Here is a 17,843-nt window from a genome sequence, read left to right on the forward strand (position 1 = left end):
ATGTGGTGTGCTCTTAGCACCCTTCCACTCCTCCAAGAGGAGCTTCAGGGTGAGCCCCTCCACCACGTCAAGGTGGCACACCGTCGGAAGGGCGGGTCCTCCACCTCTCCAAACAGGGTCCTAGTATGCTGAGCTATCCGAAAACTTATTAGAATAGAAGTTAAACGTAGTATTTATGGAGAGTAGTTTTTTATTTTTTTTATTTTTTTTATTTTTTTTTTTATTTTTTCGGTCGCGTGAACATGCTCGGGTTCGAACCTGGGTCCTCCACCTCTCCAAATAGGGTCCTAGTATGCTGAGCTATCCGAAAACTTATTAGAATAGAAGTTAAACGTAGTATTTATGGAGAATAGTTCTTTATTTTTTTTATTTTTTATTTTTTTTATTTTCTTTTAATTTTTTTTCTCGGTCGCGCGAACATGCTCGGGCTCGAACCTGGGTCCTCCGCCTCTCCAAACAGGGTCCTAGTATGCTAAGCTAGCTGAAAACTTATTAGAATAGAAGTTAAACGTAGTATTTATGGAGAGTAGTCCAGCGCTAAGATAGGGGTCCTGGCGGTCCGATTGGTTCTCCCCATAGTGCCCAGTTCTCCGATAGGTTCCGGCGGTTCCGTCGATTTAAAAAAAAAAGTGGGTTGGAAAAACGAGCCAAAAAATAGTGCGAGGGAGAAAGCGGGCAAGATGTCTGCCGGAAAGCAGACGTGACAACAACCGACAAAATGGCGACTATCGAGACTGGAGATGCGTCTAGACATAAGGCATCCAGCCTCCCCTCCCCTTACGGAAAACCGAAAGATATCGTGCGGTATACAACATCGTCCTATCGCCCCCCTTAGAGGAAAACCAGGGGAGATGTACGCTATATGTCGCCCACCCACTTCCACCCTTCCTGTTGAAAAGAGAAAGTTGGATAAGGTACCGCTAGAATAAACTAGATACTATGACGTGGTAACGAACACGTGCGTGCATGTACGGGTACGATTGTCCGAGGGGGGTGCGCCCCGCTGCGCAGATAGACATACGGTAACAACATCGCTGGAGACGTTAGAAAGGGTCTTGGAATATATACGGGTACCTGAGGCTGTTTGACGCTGAGACTTAGGGCAGAGTCTATGACGTCACAACAATGAGATGAGGAAAGAGTGTATGAAAAAAATTAAACAATTTAAGTAAAAAAAAAACCTACATTTATTGTTATTAATTTTACATAAATCAATATTCTTAATGTATATAATTAAGATATTACATAGGAGTACAACGTCTATATCGTATTACAGTTCGAATTACATGATTAAACAAGGCAGCGCATAGCGTACAATGTTTCACTTGTTACTTTTTTCGCGAAGAAAAATTTTACGAAATAAGTGTACGATTAAGCGATCGTTATGTTCACAATCTTCGGTAAAAAGACTAAGAAACCGATTAAGATCATAACCGTTGCACATATAATATAAAAATACGCAACTATATTGTCCACATGTTTGAGAAAAAATTCCTTGTAATTGTTGAATATTCCAACGATGAATGACGGAGTTTCGACGAAGTCGGAGGAGAAATCCGGGGTGCAAGGGTGGTATTCCGTAGCTGTCAAAGTATGTGCCAGTACCATGCTCGTCGAGGAAGAAGGCGACCCAATGTTCTCCAGGTCGATTGTGGTCATCCGTATTAGCGACGATGGCTGTCGACCTCGTCCACACCCTCGGGACTCTGTCGGCTGGATAAACTCCCGCATGCCTGGCATTGATGTGACGTAATGCTTGTAGAATTTCGCGAGAGTTCATTATTTTGACAAGGAGGCGAACGAACGAGCGGTATTATATATTCAATAACTTCGGTATTTACCTCCTTCGGTAGTGCGTCTTTGATCGTGCCGACTTGTAACGCTGAGTTTTCAATGTCGGCTTGTGTGGAGTTAGTAGTTGCTTCGAGCTTGTCTCTATCCAACGTCGACGATAATTCAGATTTTTCAAATTTCTCTTCTTCTTTTTCTATTGATCGCTCGGATTTTTGCAGATTTTTTTTCTCTATTTCATTTCTATCGCGCGAAATCTCATACGCGCTACTGATTTCCTCGTCGTCGTCGTCGTCGTCGTCGTCGTCGTCGTCGTCGTCGCAGACGTTTAAACTCCAATTATCCGGAGAACCACAAGTAGCTTGAGTACTAACTTCCGTATTGCCGTAGACGATATTATTTCGCTCGATCAGCCAATATTTTAATTTATATGCGTTGCGTAATGCGCAATGAAATATACCGAATTTTCGAAATCCGTGATAACCACAATATCGTCCACGCACTTCCCCCTCTGACAGATTTTTGAATGCGGGAGAAATATCTTCCAAATTATATATATTTCTGGAGAGTAGATTCCGCAAGTAGGTTTCTTTTTCGGCACCTCTGACGTAAATGTGTCGTGCCTGTCTTGTTATTTCACGTAGTTGCGATGTAAAATATTTCAGATTAGCTTCACCGTCGAACCATTCAATACCGTGATAATTTCGTGTAAGCCAGTTATTTTCATGTCTTACATTTCTTGGTAAATCGCCAAATGAATGCGGGGGCATCATAATCCAATGTCCGACGAATGGAGCATCAAGCGCGATAATAGCAACTTCCTTGGGGATAAACTTCGCATTGGCATCGCGGAAACCTTGTATGTCGATGACTATATCCATTTTGCGAAGACTGGAGCGCACTCGACAGCGCGGTTATAATAGTTTAAACTGCTCGCGAAGCGTCGACGTTCGTGTCTCGAATGAAACTGAATTCTTTTCTGTTATATTGTATATTTTTTGATATTTTATGCTCCTGGAATTTTGATCGAATGTGGAGGGGAGAAAAAGGAGGGAAATTTTCCGAGTATTACGTTGTAACAGTCAAATACTTGAGCGTGATAAATATCTATCCGGCAAAATCGACGATGACTTGACGAGACGAGTCGATTTCTATTACATTATCGAATTCGGCGTAAATAATACAATTAACGGTCTCAGTGAGAGCTTTCTCGAATCGCACTTCTAATCGCAAACTACCATGTCTTACGAGATTCCAATGCCCTGCGTAATTAGCAGACAGATCGGGCGTGAGATCAAAAGCGAATAACGTGTATCCCTTGGAATAATCGTCTCTACTTATAGAATTTCCTTCGTTCAAAAAATGGATGCCCGTTCCCGTGAAGAGAGTTTGATAAGCTTCGACGTAAAGCGGTTCCTCAGGCGAGAAAACCGGTTGTAACGGTCTACTAGGAATTTGCATACCGTCGACGTATAGCGAGAAGAAATTTATTCCGTAATTTTTGAAATTAAACGGATTTAATTTTCTATCGCCATTAAACGCTTTATTATTAACAAAGCCGACTATTATCCTTTTCGGAAGTTGACCCAGTATTACATTATCTAAAGATTCACCCACAACACCACTGTGAATCGTAAATGTTTTAACTTCGACTCTCGTGAGCGGATATTTAGCCGTAACTTTACTCAACATTCTAGCATGCGCGAGTAATAATCCTGCGCTTATTTTCGCCCTTCTCACGAGTAAGCTCGCATCCAGTATATGAACTTTCGCCGATGAACCGTTACTGTCCATAAGACAGAACGAATCTTTCGAACGAACGAGCCTCAAGCGTACTTCTACACCGTTAATTAAAAATTTGTCTTGATTGAAAACGTCGCAATGGAGATGTCCTACGAGATCTAGCGCGCGCCCGCCGTGAATGTAACGCGCGCGTCTCACGAGAGCGGAATTTGGCGATTTTGATTCCATCGGTTCGTCCATTTGACCGGGTGTATCCGCGTCCCATAGACAGGAGGTTAGATGGGAGGTTTTTGCGGGTGAAGAATAATTTAATAACGCCTCGATGTACGCGCGGTACGCGTAAGCGTTGTTTGGAGGCGACACGAGCTTTTGGTTGAAATACACGTCGATCTGATTGAACATGGAATGAAGTAAATGATTTACGGGGCCTATAGTGGCCGTGGCGGATGTGCCCGCAGTATGTCCCGTGGAATCGCCCGGTGTTTCTACGCGTACGCGGAGACTTAACATGGTGTGCGTGAGATCTAAATATTCTTCTCCGTGACCCGGAATGACGAATTCTATCGGAGAATCGTCCGAGAGCGAAGTCACGGGTTTGTAATGAATCCATTGCGAACTCTCGATACTTGTTTGCGTGGGAGGTAAAGAAAAGAGATCGAGTTCACTCTTTAAACACTCGCTCGAATGCGTGTGAAGAAAGGACATGCTTATTTACCGCAAATTTTTTGTCGTCGTTGTAATTCTCACTGTTAGATGCGTTTAGAATATACGCCGTTTAAGAAAATATGTCGGATACGGTGCGCTTTCTAGCAGTTTTACGTCGTTTCGTGGATGTTTTAAGTCTTTTCACTGTTGGGCGCTTTTTTCTTCTCTTATTTTTCGATGTTTTTGTATTTGCTCTTTTTTTCCCTCGCGTCTGGCGCTTTGACGAACTTTTCTTACGTGCCTGGCGTCGTCTACGTAATGTCGCGGATTTAGCGATGCGCGTGTTGAGCCCTCCGAAAGGAAACTGAGCTACATGCATTTTTGCATCCGACTTATAACCTGAGCCCTTCATCAGACTACTTATTTTTTCTTTAGCTTTTCTCTTAAGATTGTCGCGCGATTCTTCAAATCGGTGCTTAGCCGCTACTTTAAACGGCATATTGTTTTCAACATCTTCGATTATATTAACACCGGCCCGTAAAGCTTCTTTCCCCACAGCCCGTACTCCTCTGGTTAAATAAGGCAATACACGTCTGAACAGTCCTCCGAGAAAACTGCCAATACCGTGCCCTCGTTGATAGGGCGATCCGACGAAAACTCGCGGAATTCCACCGCCGCGACTGCCGCCGTTTTGTAACTCGTCGTAATACGTCGAATAATAATCCATTAACGTTTAATTTTTTATCGCGCTCTCTAATTATTATTATTATTATTATTATTATTATTATTATGTTATCTACTCGATACGTCTAAAGTGCAATGTCACTGTCAGCGTTCCAAATTCGAATGGTATACTCTGTCCTAGTTGATCTCTTATATCTATCTCGATTGTGCGAAAAGACGTTTGACGCAGAGCAATGTATTGAGTGTGTGAGAAATGATTTATTTGAGTAGACGCGAACGCGTAATCATTTCCAACATCAAGTGCGACTATTCGCAAAAGAGGAGATTGCACATCGCCGGTAATATAGGGCTCGCAAATATCGCAATAGACAAAGAGCTTGTCGGGAATACCGCGCAACAAACTAGCTGGTTCGGCGGCTATTATTACTCGTTCACGCGGAAATACGTAAAATGGTGATGTATAAATTTCAACATCGTCATAAATCCAGGCAGGTAAAACGCCCGATGTACCGGCATTATTTTCAATTTTATCATTTTTCTCATCGCCATTCTGTATATCGAAGGCGGTTTCGCTAAAAAGCCATAACGGTAAACGCTCCACAACACTAGCATTGAGCTTATTGTGCGTATCGAAGCCGAGTATTCGGCAAAGTTTTTCGAAAAAATTTACATAATGAATCATATCACATTTCATAATGTCGCAGGAAAGTTTCATAATAATTTTGCGCCCGATAATAGCTCCAAATTGCCAAAGGATATGCGAACCCACGGATTTTGCAGAGTAATTCACAGCTTCTATAATATCGTGCAAACTTGAGTAAATACCCGAAGGTATTTCAGATTTCTTAGCGATATGATTTTCTTTTTTTCGGGGCCTATCGTGAATTCTTGAATATTTATAAATCTTATGAATCCTTCTCCAGGGCGTATATGAAGAAAGCTAGTCGGAAATTGAATCTCCGTGAGCGCTACTTCCCAACGTCCTTGCAAGTCTATACGTTGAGGCAATTCAGTAGTGAAACATGTGGTTTTATTCTCCGGAAAAAAACGCATACTGCTATTACTAGGGAGAATCATATAAAATCCTTCCTCCCTCATTTTCGATTCAAAGATTTTAAACTCGAAGCGGGTATCCAAGAATCGAATTTTGAAGGATATCCTTGCCAACTAACTAATAATTGTTTATTGTTACCACGCCCCCTACTTTTTATCACACGTTCGACGATAAATTCTTCTTCTCGCAAGTTTTTAACAACAGATGCTAATTCTTGTTCGTAAAAAATTCCGTCTATAACTTCGCCCGCTAAATCGCTTAATTCGTATACGTGCGGTTTTCTCCATTCGAGAACACGGTGAATTCGAAATATTTCTTCGCTCCACTTTGCCTCGTATCCTTTCTCAAAGGCTACTTTTGCTCTACTGACACGCACGAAATCGCCCGCGTTATATTTAGCCTTTTGTCCGCGATTCTTTTTCTTCGCCCCATCGCCGTTGTCGCGGTTCCAGCGACGATTCATATTTTCACGCGCGCTTCGAGCATTTTCTCTCGTAACGACTGCAGGTTGCATTTTGATGGTGGAACGTCGGGTATGATTGTAAGCGCGAACGATATCCTGCAAAACATCGATGTAGCGTCGCGTATTTTTGTGCGTAAAATATCGCCACATCCGTTCCTTGAGCGTTCTATTAAAGCGTTCCACTATAGCTGCTTTAATATCAGGATTACGCGCTACACGAAATCGAATACCTTTTTCTTTTAAGAAATTTTGTACTTGCTGAGCAATAAATTCTTTACCTTTGTCGGTCTGCAGGTATACGGGTAGGCGCTCTTTGTTTCTCGAGAATATGCGTTTAAAGGCTTTTACCACGCAGGCACCTGTTTTGTCGCGTAAAGGCTCTACCCAAACGAATTTACTAAGCACATCGATAACCGTTAATAGATATGAATAACCGTCATTATAACTCTTGAGATTACGAATATCGATCAAATCGGCCTCCCATAAGTCATCGATATTTGTCACGTTATAATGTAAGCGTGGAAATTTTCGACGTACCGGACGATGTAACGTGTATGCGTCTTGCGGTTTAAACCAATCAACGACCTCGTTACGTGTGAAATTCGGTTTAGCGGCTCGCGATAAATTGGCCATCGCCGAATAGCCGGCATAGTGCGAGGGATTGTAATACAATTTTTCGAGTTCCATCATTCGAGTTTGCTCCAGTCGAGCAATCTTTTTCTTTTCTTTGTCGGAGAATCTGCGTAGCTCGTTAATGTTTTGTCGTCTTCGTCCTCGTCGGCGGATACAAATAGCGTATCTCCTTCGCTCGTTTCGTCTACCTTACGGCTGTACGACTTTGAACGCTCGGTCGAAGTTTTCGGAGTGGAACTTCCGCGCGGAACCACGTTTTTAATACGATGAGATCGGACGAACGTATATAATAAATCATTATTTCCTATGAGATTGGAAGGAGTGCCTATGTCGTGCAGTAATCGAGCAAATTGAATTCTTCCGGTTGCTTTAAATGTTTTTCTCTCGCGTATCGCGTCGTTTATAAGTTCCGCGATATTCGAACCCGTTACGACGGCGCCGTCTATAGTTACGAGTCCTCGTCTATCCCAGCTAATCTTAGATGTCGGAATATCGATCAAGTATTTTAATATCGCACGCGCTTTGTCACGATAAGATTTCGGTACACTACCGAGTATTTTTTTGATCATTTCAGCCGATTGCGCGCGTTTTTTCCCGAAACTACTGCTACTACTACTAGCGCTCCCGTCACCGCGGTCGCTGCTAATTAAAGCTGACGTTTCCATAAATTCGTTATCGTCGACATCCAAATTCGTGTCTTCGTTCTGCTCGTCATTAATATCCTCGTCGTTATCCTGCTCATCCTCGCGTAAGCGTTTTTTAGCTTCCCGAGCAAAGTGAAGATAGCGTTGGAGTACTTCCTTATACAATTTCCATCTTTTGTCATCGTCGACAGGAGTCGTGAGGTTGAGAATACGCCACATCTCCGCATCGAGTCGCGATAAAGCTGTTCCCGGTGTTCGTACTGAATTATTATTATTATTTACATTTTCCGCATTTGATATTCCAGTATTTTTCTTCGACGAGTTATCAGTCATCGCAATAGATGTCATTTCCGGTTGCTGTTGCATTCGCTGCATTCTCTCAAGATTTTCGGTAGATATCAAAACCATTTTCTTAGCTCTCTCCATTGTTCAAAATACAGCTGATAACACTTTCCTTTTTTTATTATCTTTCCTAGAATGTACGGGCTGTATAGGATTGTATTTTTCTTTTTCATTCGCTGATAATCCGAGATAATATAGCCCCTAGTATAGGTCCGATAAGATAGGGTAAAAATCCACCTCGTTGTACTAACAATTTTCTTTTAGTCTTCCAATTACCTTGTTTTGCCGCAACACGCCGTAGGGCCGTTTTATGTTTGGCTAATCGCTTTTTATCGCTACAACGAAGCGGTACGTTACCTTTTAACGTATTGAAAATGCACTCTTGAATGCACTTTATGAGTTTATTGTCAGCGGCACGTAAGAATGTTGTTCTTTGATTTTTTTTCAAATGACACAAAGTTTTTAAAAGACATATGTTTCTCTCTCCGATAGACCGTCTAGTATACTTTATTACACTATTCGATGACGTCAGCTTTTTATCGGGATCTTCTTTTTTCACCATTATGCTGTAATTACACGACTGACAAGTTGCGAACAGGAATTTTACCCTTTATACGCCTCCGCTTCTATTGCTCGATCTGCGCGGAATGTAAGCGTAATGCAGCGTATCGTCGGGAAAGATACACGTACGAAAGCGATATTCGTCTGGAGTCGATTGTTTCAAATCGAGCAATAAATACCCGTGAGGTCTCGATGTAGCGTCATAGTAGGCTTCTTCTATAAATTTTGGATCATCGGGATATACCTGGCGCGCTAGATGACGTATTTGAGCGCGATCGCGTGGATTTTTGAGAACTACTATGTAATTCGCGTTGAGAGATATGTCACGCTGTCCGCGACCTTGATGAAAGAGATTTTGCGAGATGAGTATAACACTGAGATTTTTATGATGACTTCCTTTGGTAAACAGATCTACGATAGCGTCGCACGACGAAGATTCCCTCATAAGATCGTCGATTATTATTAATTTTGGCGAAAGCGCATCGTTGGAATAATCTTCCGGACGCGGTAATCCCTCGCGAAATTCGATGATATTTTTCTTCGATTTTACCATAGCATTATTATCGTAACCGGTTTTTTGTGTTCTTTTCTCTTCTTCTTCTTCTTCTTTTTCACTCGCGTCGCATTGTAAACGTTGATACGCATCTTGCCACTCGGCGTAATAAAATAAAATTCTCTCGAATCGAACATCCGACATGACGGATAAATGACGAAGAAACGTTTTCACGAAAATTGTTTTTCCACATCCCGTAGGCCCGCAGACGATCGACGTCCAAGGATGTTTCCACCGTACATCCATTTTGCGAAATGAACGATTTGGCGTTTACGCGCGCTCTCATAAATAAAAAAGTAATCAGGAATATTTAATAACAATAACAAAAATACGTGCATCGAATATGTTTAATATGTAGATATATGTTGAGAGTAATAAGCTTATCCGCGCTCCGGAAGGCCCACCGCGGCGGCCGCATGCTCGCGCTAGCGTTTCCCGGTACGTGAACGAGCGGAAAGCACCGCGGCCGATTAGCTGATAAGTAGCCGCGGGAACGATGCTAATAAGCGTATTCGCGGGGACGCGCTCGCTTCAGCGTTTTTTGAGCACCGCTGCTTACGAGCTTATAAGCGGTGCTCTGTGGACGCTTAAGTTAGAAATAAGTTGCTCGTTTAGCGTTCGACTAACATTTGATATTATTTTTGATAGAATGTTCTATGCGCAAAGTAAAGAAGTAAAGGAAATATTAGAGAGGGGTAAAGGAAAAATATAGTCTGTGATTTTTAAGGTGGGAAAAATTTCATATTTATTGATAATAATTTTTTATTTTTTATTTTTTATTTTTTATTTTTATAAAATTAACAATTACGATTTAAAATTATACGTACAATTTCATTAAAGCCGAGCGAAAGTAATTCTTCAAATACAATATTGAAATATACATCTAAAAAGGTTAAATCTCTTATTTGCGTTTGTACATTGCGTTCAATTTCTTGAAAATTATCGCTAACTATGAGTTTTATAATTTCACGATTTATGTAAGCCGTTGGGAGTTTTAATTCTATCTCGTTCATTAAGTAATTGGCGCAGGTGTTGACGGCGTCGGTGATGGAAACTAGCTGTGACAATCGAGCATCCACACATCTTGTAATATTTTCCATGCCGAGAAAAGTTGCTTTCTGCATCACAATAGCGACGCTGTGCGTTTTTCGTTTCTTCAAGGGTGGCTGCGCTTGCTCCTCCGTCTCTCCATTACTCGCGGATTGTTCCACATTTTCCTTGTAAGTCACTATCACAGCCCGCGTCCCGTAAGCGGTGGTGAAGCCGATGGAAATATTGTTGATGATAATCGGACTTGGTTTGGTTTTTTGATTCTCACTCAAGTACAGTCCTATCTGCTCCATGTTGAGTTGAAATTGTTGCCAGGTGCCGGCATCGAGACAAATTACCCGTTAATTTAACAATTGGCGCGAAATAACCTTCATTTGTTGCTTGCAAGCCCACATGTAGCTTCTTAGTACACGATGAATTAAGGGCATACGTTGTCGATAGTAATAAGTATCGCTGTTCGTTTCTTCTAACGTTGTCGAACTTGTTGTCCGATTTGCTAATATCACAAACGTGCGTAGATTTAACAAAATCGGTTAGATTTTTTTGATCACTGGAAACTTCTTTCGCGGCAGCCATTGTTATTACTTTTTGAATAAAACTGAGAGAACACCAGGCAGGCACAACAATGCCGAATTCTTGTAACGCAGCCGAAATGAAGACTTCATACGGGGAAACTCGAATGAAGGATTTACATCTTCTCGCGCTACTTATATATCGAAATATAAAGAAAAGTGGGGGGAAAAGTTTGTATAGACAATTAAATAACAGGAAAAATCGTGATTTTTCATGTTCAATCTTGTTCAGTTGGCTAAAAATTACGCGGAAAAACATCTAGAATCATCTAGAAATTAGATTCATTACAAGAGAAAAATTTTTCTCTAAACTTTTTTTCTCTAAATACATTTACAATATATTATAAAGCGTAAATAAATGTTTATCACCTGTGTAATAAATTTTTATAGATTGTATTGTAAGAGATTATATTATAAAAAATTTTATAAAGGAGTAATTTTCTAATCGACATAACCCCGTCTTTTCTACGAAAATTTTTAAAAACGTTTATCGCTACAAAGCTTTTACTTTAGGATTGCTATAACAAAAGTAATAAAAGTAAGTAAATAAGATAGTAACGTGATAAAAAATAAAATATTTTTTTGTCTACTTTATCGCCTTTTTGGAAAACAGGGATTCTTTTTGTCGACGTTCTTTTGCCGACGTTCTTTTGTTTTCTTCGAACTAATCTAATCTAACTACCTAGAAAGGAAAAATTTTAAATCTTTCAAAGACTTTTCCTTTTTGGAAAAAAGTGGGGATATGCGTTTAAATAAATTCTCCGTGCCGAAGTAAAAAAGCTAATTTCGAGTTCGACATCAACCGAAGTAACGCGAGTCGTTCCGTGGAAAATAGAGATATCGGGTATTTCGCGAGCAAGTGGCAAAAATGGCTGGACTTAAAGAGCTATTAGGTAAATGCATAATTATAGGCTCGAATTTGTCGTCTACGTTAAATAGTGAACGCTATTTATCAGCGTTATCGGACGAATCGGCGGAAATAAATTATTCAGTTTTTCGGGCATTTGCGTGTGCTAGTTCGAATACTATACTCGCTGTGCTATATCGACTAGGCTATTTTGGCAATTATGCCGAGTTGTTGCATATCGCGGGTGAGATAGTAGAAATGCGCGAGGCATTTGACCACGAGGAGGAGGATGCAGACGGCCTTATAGCCTTCCTGCTATCAAACCATCGTGGAAACCGCTTAAACGGTAAGCAAAATGATTTTATTTATATTGCACAATTGTATTGTAATCGAATACGTTAGACAGTGATTAATCAAAATTTTCAAAATCATAATTTGTAGATCGAAACACATCTGCGACTGATGGGCGAGAGGCTCCCTCTCAGCTTCGAAAGCGTCCGGCTGAAGAAGAGCTCGAAACAGGAACTTCGAGTAAGTTTCGCATAAAAATAAAATAAAAATATTAATCTTTATATACTGATTCTATATTCAATATTGATAAAATATTAAATTTTAGGAAGAGCACGCTCTGCCGAAAACGACAGCGAAGCTGATATCACGACATCACCAGGTGAGATACAAAATTTTGAAAAGAATAAAAATAACGTAGATGTAATTTTTATTTTATTTATAATTAAATTTTTCTTTTGTTTCGACAGTGCAGAGAGGTGGTGGTGGTGGTGGCCAAAATGAAGAAGCGACTCCTGAAGAACGAACAGCGCTGCTCTGCAATAACGAGGAAGTAACCGACGTGGATGAGAATGAAGAGGAAGTCGTCGGTGAAGAACGCTGTAATCCCTCGTCGGAGACAGAAGATGGTGAAGAGGAGCCGGAGGTGGAAGAGGAGCAACAACGTCATGAGGTCGGCGATATTAATTTTAATTACGTTGATTTATTGGCGGAAAATAGGCGACAATTTAGGAGGTTCGGCATAATCGGAAGAGAAGCGAGTTTTGCGATTCGACCGTTGCTTGAAGGCGGAGATATTTATCATTTACTAGAAAACGCGTTCCGTGAAATTCACGCGTATGCGATAAATTCATGCGAATCTGGCGATTATGTGGGGTTATCTTTTCATTCTGCGGATTTATCTCATGGTCCTGCCGGATTATCTTTTCGTCCTGTGCGTGACTTGACGCATGAAGATATTTGGGGAATTGTGAGTTCGGTAGCGCAGAGCGCGGGAGGACTCGATATTGCGGAACGCTTCGATATTCGAGTTTTTAACGTTACGGTTCCTTCAGGCCGGGGACGTGTGAAATTAACACGCGAAGATATTGCGAAGCATTCGATACTAACAATAAAAAATTCCGATAATTTATGTTTTCCCCGGGCTCTTGTTGTAGCGAAAATTTATTGCGAACGCGGTAATTTACGTACGGGAGAATTACATGAAAAATGGAATGCTGTAAGATGCACGCGATCCCCTCTTCAACGGGAACTCGCGTTACAATTAGCACGGGATGTCGGTGTTACGATACTTGAAGAGGGCTGCGGAATTCGGGAAATCGAACGCTTCCAACGTTATTTCGCCGCTGACAATATCGCGATAGTTGTATATAATTTTAGTACTTTCGGGCTCGGAGAAAAACCTATGTACGACGGAACCGCAATACTCGCTTCTCTCGGACGGGAATCGTCGCACCGATTAAATATAATGTATTACGAGAGCTCGCGACATTACAATCCTATTTTAAATTTAAAAGCAGCCGCTGGTTCTCGTAATTATTGTACGTCGTGTAATGTAAGTTTTCGGGACGAGATAGGTCATCGGTGCTTGAATAAATGTCCGCGCTGTTTCGCAGAGTCGGCATGCGTCGATTCCGTTGCGCCTGTGAAATGCGATTCATGTAATCGAACATTTTACGGTGCAAAATGTTTCGATCGTCATCGTAGTAAAAAATCGTATAACGGTAGAACGCTCGCGAGTGTTTGTAATGTCGTGAGATTTTGCAATGAATGCGGATGCGCGGTTAAATCGAATGCGAAACACGAATGCGGCATTTCTTACTGCAGGCTATGTCGGTCGCCGCAATCTCGAAATCATTTATGTCATATGCAACCTCTTCGCAAAGCAGTTAGTTCCTCTACCGAACCGTCCTCGTCAACGGCGATGACTACGTTGATATCGCATACGCGAGGAACAACAAAGAGTAAAGAAGCTGCTGGCGAAGAGGTAAACGAGAGCAAAAAGAACCTCGTGGCATTTATATTTTATGATTTCGAAACACGGCAAGACGAGACGCTCGAAGGTACGATGAACGTGAAAAAACATGTACCTACCCTCTGCGTAGCGCAACAGATTTGCGAAGCATGTGCGCAAGAAAACGACATGTCCGTGCGATGCCGATGGTGCGGGATACGCGAATTCATATTCAGACATAATCCAGTGAAACAATTTGTCGAATTCGCAACGCGAAGGACGAAACGTTTTAACCAGATCATATGCATAGCACATAATGCGAAAGCGTTCGACGCGCAGTTTATTCTTCAATACATCGTAGAAAATCGGAATTATTTAGAGCCGAAAATAATTTTGAGCGGTACAAAAATTGTAATGTTATCAGCAGGAAATACAAAATTCATCGACAGTGCTAATTATATGCCAATGCGATTATCTGAATTACCGAAAGCTTTTGGCCTAGGGGACTCTATGGATAAAGGCACTTTTCCGCATTTATTTAACACTGTCGAAAATCAAACGTATGTCGGACCGTTACCAGACGCGAAATATTATTCTCCTGAAAACATGAAGACTTCGGAACGCGAACGCTTTCTCGCATGGCATACGGACATGACGCGAAAAAACACCGTATTCGACTTTCAACAAGAAATTGTTCGCTATTGTCGTACCGATGTAGACATTCTTCGACGCGCGTGTATAGCATTCAGAAAAATTTTTATAAACCGCGGCAACGTATGTCCGTTCGAGGAATGCACCACTATCGCCTCGATGTGTATGACCGTTTTCCGTAAAAACTTTTTGCGCGAAAAGGAAATAGGCATTATTCCTTCCGGTGGGTATAGAAAAGCGAGCAATTATTCGCGTAAAGCTCTACAATGGCTGGTATGGTTGGAGCGCGAAATTGGTCATCCTATAAAACATGCGGGGCGTGCGCGTGAATATCGTACGGCTGATGGTACGCTCGTCGACAGATATTATGAAACGACCGCTGTTGAGACGACACAGCGTCATATTTTACAATTTCACGGATGCTTTTGGCACGGGTGTCCGACTTGCTTTCCTTCGAATCGCGATAGAGCGATTTCTTCGACTTCGGATCATGGTGATACGATTGCTTCGCGATACGAGCAAACTCTCGCGATCTCGTGACGCCTTCGACAACGGGGATATATAGTGACGGAAAAATGGGAGTGCGTTTTTGATCGGGATATGCTCGAGAATCGCGAAATGCGAGAATATCTCGAAAACCATCCGTTGGTGGAAACATCACCGCTCGACCCTCGCGATGCGTTTTTCGGCGGCCGTACGGGAAATATCGTGACTCGATACGAAGTTACGGGTGCAGAGAAAATACATTACGTAGACGTATGCTCTTTATACCCGTATGTATTGAAGACAGGCGCTTTCCCGATCGGACATCCAGATATTTATGTTGGCAAAGAATGCGCCTCTTTAATCGTAATAGCTCCAAATTATAATTTTGATTCGCTCGAAGGTCTTATACGCTGTACTGTGCTTCCACCACGCAACCTCTTTCACCCTGTACTCCCGTATCGCGTACGCGGAAAATTACTTTTCGCCTTATGTCGTAGTTGTTGCGAAACATTTGCGCAGACATCTTGCACGCACGACAGCATTAATGAGCGGGAATTCGAGGGTACGTGGGTGTCGTGCGAATTACGAAAGGCAGTCGAAAAGGGTTATCTCGTGACGGCAGTAAGCGAGATTTGGCAATATAAAGTTAGTCAATTCGATCGCGCATCTCGTCAAGGCGGTTTGTTCGCCGAATATATAAACTCATTCTTACAATTAAAACAAGAAGCAAGCGGATGGCCGGGGGAATGCGGAGACGACGATGACGCTAAAAAACGGTATCTACGGGAGTACGAAAAAACCGAAGGTATTGTTCTCGATAAGTGTAACGTCGCGCTGAACCCTGGTTTACGTTCAGTTGCAAAACTCTGTTTAAATTCATTTTGGGGAAAATTCGGCCAGCGGGCCAATTTGCCGAATACTGAGGTTGTGAGAACACTGCATCGTTTTCTGACGTTACTGACGAGTAGCGAGCATGAGATAACCGATATATTACCCGTGAACGACGATGTAATATATGTTTCGTGGCGATTGCGACAAGAGGCCGTCACGCCCTCACCTATAACTAATGTTGCGATAGCGGCATATACGACGGCTCAAGCGCGCTTAAAATTATATGAATATTTAGAACGTTTAGATCGACGTGTGTTATATTATGATACTGATTCGTGTATATACGTAAGCACAGGTAAACCGAATGAGTATGAACCGCATACGGGGAATTTTCTAGGTGACATGACGGACGAGCTCGAAAGCTACGGTCGTGGTAGTTATATCGAGGCGTTCGTGTCCGGTGGCCCAAAATTTTATACCTATGTTGTTCGTATGCCGGATGGGCGTACGCGTGAATGCTGTAAAGTAAAGGGCATAACTCTAAACTATGAAAACTCTCGGTTGGTTAATTTTAACAGCATTAAGAATTTATTGTTAAATAAAGAGAGAGCACAGGAAAATGAAAAGAACGGAGAAGAATTGCCGAAAACTTCGATAAATCTATGCTTTAGAGCAATTCGTCGTACCGCGTTTCACGAGATCGTAACACGGGACGAAACTAAAGTATGCGAGCCCGTATTACTAAAACGTAGATTTATCAATAGTCGAAATTCGCTACCGTATGGTTATGTATCCGAACAATGATTTTTCTATTTTTTCTCGACACTCTCTCTTTTATTGCTATATTGCGTAATATACTTTTGTGTACTTTTCGCAGCGGTGAAAATAATCTTTTTGTAAATAAATATTAAATTATATGTAAATTTTTCAATGTACATTGTTTCCGCATAATATAAATATAATGATGTTTTTTATTTTAAAGCAACCAGGTGAAAAATATTTTTCTTCCCTTCCTTTCTTCCCGACGGCTCAGTGACGTCATAGACTCTGCCCTAAGTCTCAGCGTCAATCAGCCTCAGGTACCCGTATATATTCCAAGACCCTTTCTAACGTCTCCAGCGATGTTGTTACCGTATGTCTATCTGCGCAGCGGGGCGCACCCCCCTCGGACAATCGTACCCGTACATGCACACACGTGTTCGTTACCACGTCATAGCATCTAGTTTATTCTAGCGGTACCTTATCCAACTTTCTCTTTTCAACAGGAAGGGTGGAAGTGGGTGGGCGACATATAGCGTACATCTCCCCTGGTTTTCCTCTAAGGGGGGCGATAGGACGATGTTGTATACCGCACGATATCTTTCGGTTTTCCGTAAGGGGAGGGGAGGCTGGATGCCTTATGTCTAGACGCATCTCCAGTCTCGACAGTCGCCATTTTGTCGGTTGTTGTCACGTCTGCTTTCCGGCAGACATCTTGCCCGCTTTCTCCCTCGCACTATTTTTTGGCTCGTTTTTCCAACCCACTTTTTTTTTAAATCGACGGAACCGCCGGAACCTATCGGAGAACTGGGCACTATGGGGAGAACCAATCGGACCGCCAGGACCCCTATCTTAGCGCTGGACTACTCTCCATAAATACTACGTTTAACTTCTATTCTAATAAGTTTTCAGCTAGCTTAGCATACTAGGACCCTGTTTGGAGAGGCGGAGGACCCAGGTTCGAGCCCGAGCATGTTCGCGCGACCGAAAAAAAAAATAAAAAAAAATAAAAAAAAATAAAAAAAATAAAGAACTACTCTCCATAAATATTACGTTTAACTTCTATTCTAATAAGTTTTCGGATAGCTCAGCATACTAGGACCCTGTTTGGAGAGGTGGAGGAGAGCGCCGTGTCCTCGTCGACATAATAGGGGGGAATATTGACTTCTCGCTCTCGAGCATCGCCGGTGTTATGCTCGAGAGCGAGGAGTCCTGGGGGGCGGTCTCCTCCTTCTGCGAGGCAGTGATGCTGCAGAAGGAGGAGGCCGAGAGAGAACGGGAGAGACTCCCCG

At 42.0% G+C, this 17,843-nt stretch overlaps 4 protein-coding genes across 4 annotated transcripts; 1 reads left to right on the top strand and 3 right to left on the bottom strand.

Moving 5' to 3' along the window:
* Positions 1–1,664: 1,664 nt before the first annotated feature.
* On the bottom strand, positions 1,665–2,789 carry LOC138933569 (uncharacterized). The gene has a single exon (XM_070296387.1). It carries the CDS (start codon positions 2,670–2,672, stop codon positions 1,665–1,667), a length of 1,008 nt encoding a protein of 335 aa, XP_070152488.1. The 5' UTR covers positions 2,673–2,789.
* Positions 2,790–2,898: 109 nt separating this feature from the next.
* LOC138933570 (uncharacterized protein F54H12.2-like) lies at positions 2,899–4,239 on the bottom strand. Its single transcript, XM_070296388.1, has one exon. It carries the CDS (start codon positions 4,237–4,239, stop codon positions 2,899–2,901), a length of 1,341 nt encoding a protein of 446 aa, XP_070152489.1.
* Positions 4,240–5,957: 1,718 nt separating this feature from the next.
* LOC138933571 (uncharacterized) lies at positions 5,958–7,067 on the bottom strand. The gene has a single exon (XM_070296390.1). The coding sequence runs from the start codon at positions 7,065–7,067 to the stop codon at positions 5,958–5,960; it is 1,110 nt and encodes a 369-aa protein (XP_070152491.1).
* Positions 7,068–15,075: 8,008 nt separating this feature from the next.
* Positions 15,076–16,596, top strand: LOC138933572 (uncharacterized). Its single transcript, XM_070296391.1, has one exon. It carries the CDS (start codon positions 15,076–15,078, stop codon positions 16,594–16,596), a length of 1,521 nt encoding a protein of 506 aa, XP_070152492.1.
* Positions 16,597–17,843: the final 1,247 nt, after the last annotated feature.

This window comes from Polyergus mexicanus, unplaced genomic scaffold, assembly GCF_030449975.1.
Source record: "Polyergus mexicanus isolate NDT 795.1 unplaced genomic scaffold, iyPolMexi1.0 SCAF_5, whole genome shotgun sequence".
NCBI lineage: Eukaryota > Metazoa > Arthropoda > Insecta > Hymenoptera > Formicidae > Polyergus > Polyergus mexicanus.

Excerpts from the sequence above, each read along its gene's own strand:
- LOC138933569 (XM_070296387.1), bottom strand. The coding sequence starts at position 2,672 with ATGGATATAGTCATCGACATACAAGGTTTCCGCGATGCCAATGCGAAG.
- LOC138933570 (XM_070296388.1), bottom strand. The coding sequence starts at position 4,239 with ATGTCCTTTCTTCACACGCATTCGAGCGAGTGTTTAAAGAGTGAACTC.
- LOC138933571 (XM_070296390.1), bottom strand. The coding sequence starts at position 7,067 with ATGGAACTCGAAAAATTGTATTACAATCCCTCGCACTATGCCGGCTAT.
- LOC138933572 (XM_070296391.1), top strand. The coding sequence starts at position 15,076 with ATGCTCGAGAATCGCGAAATGCGAGAATATCTCGAAAACCATCCGTTG.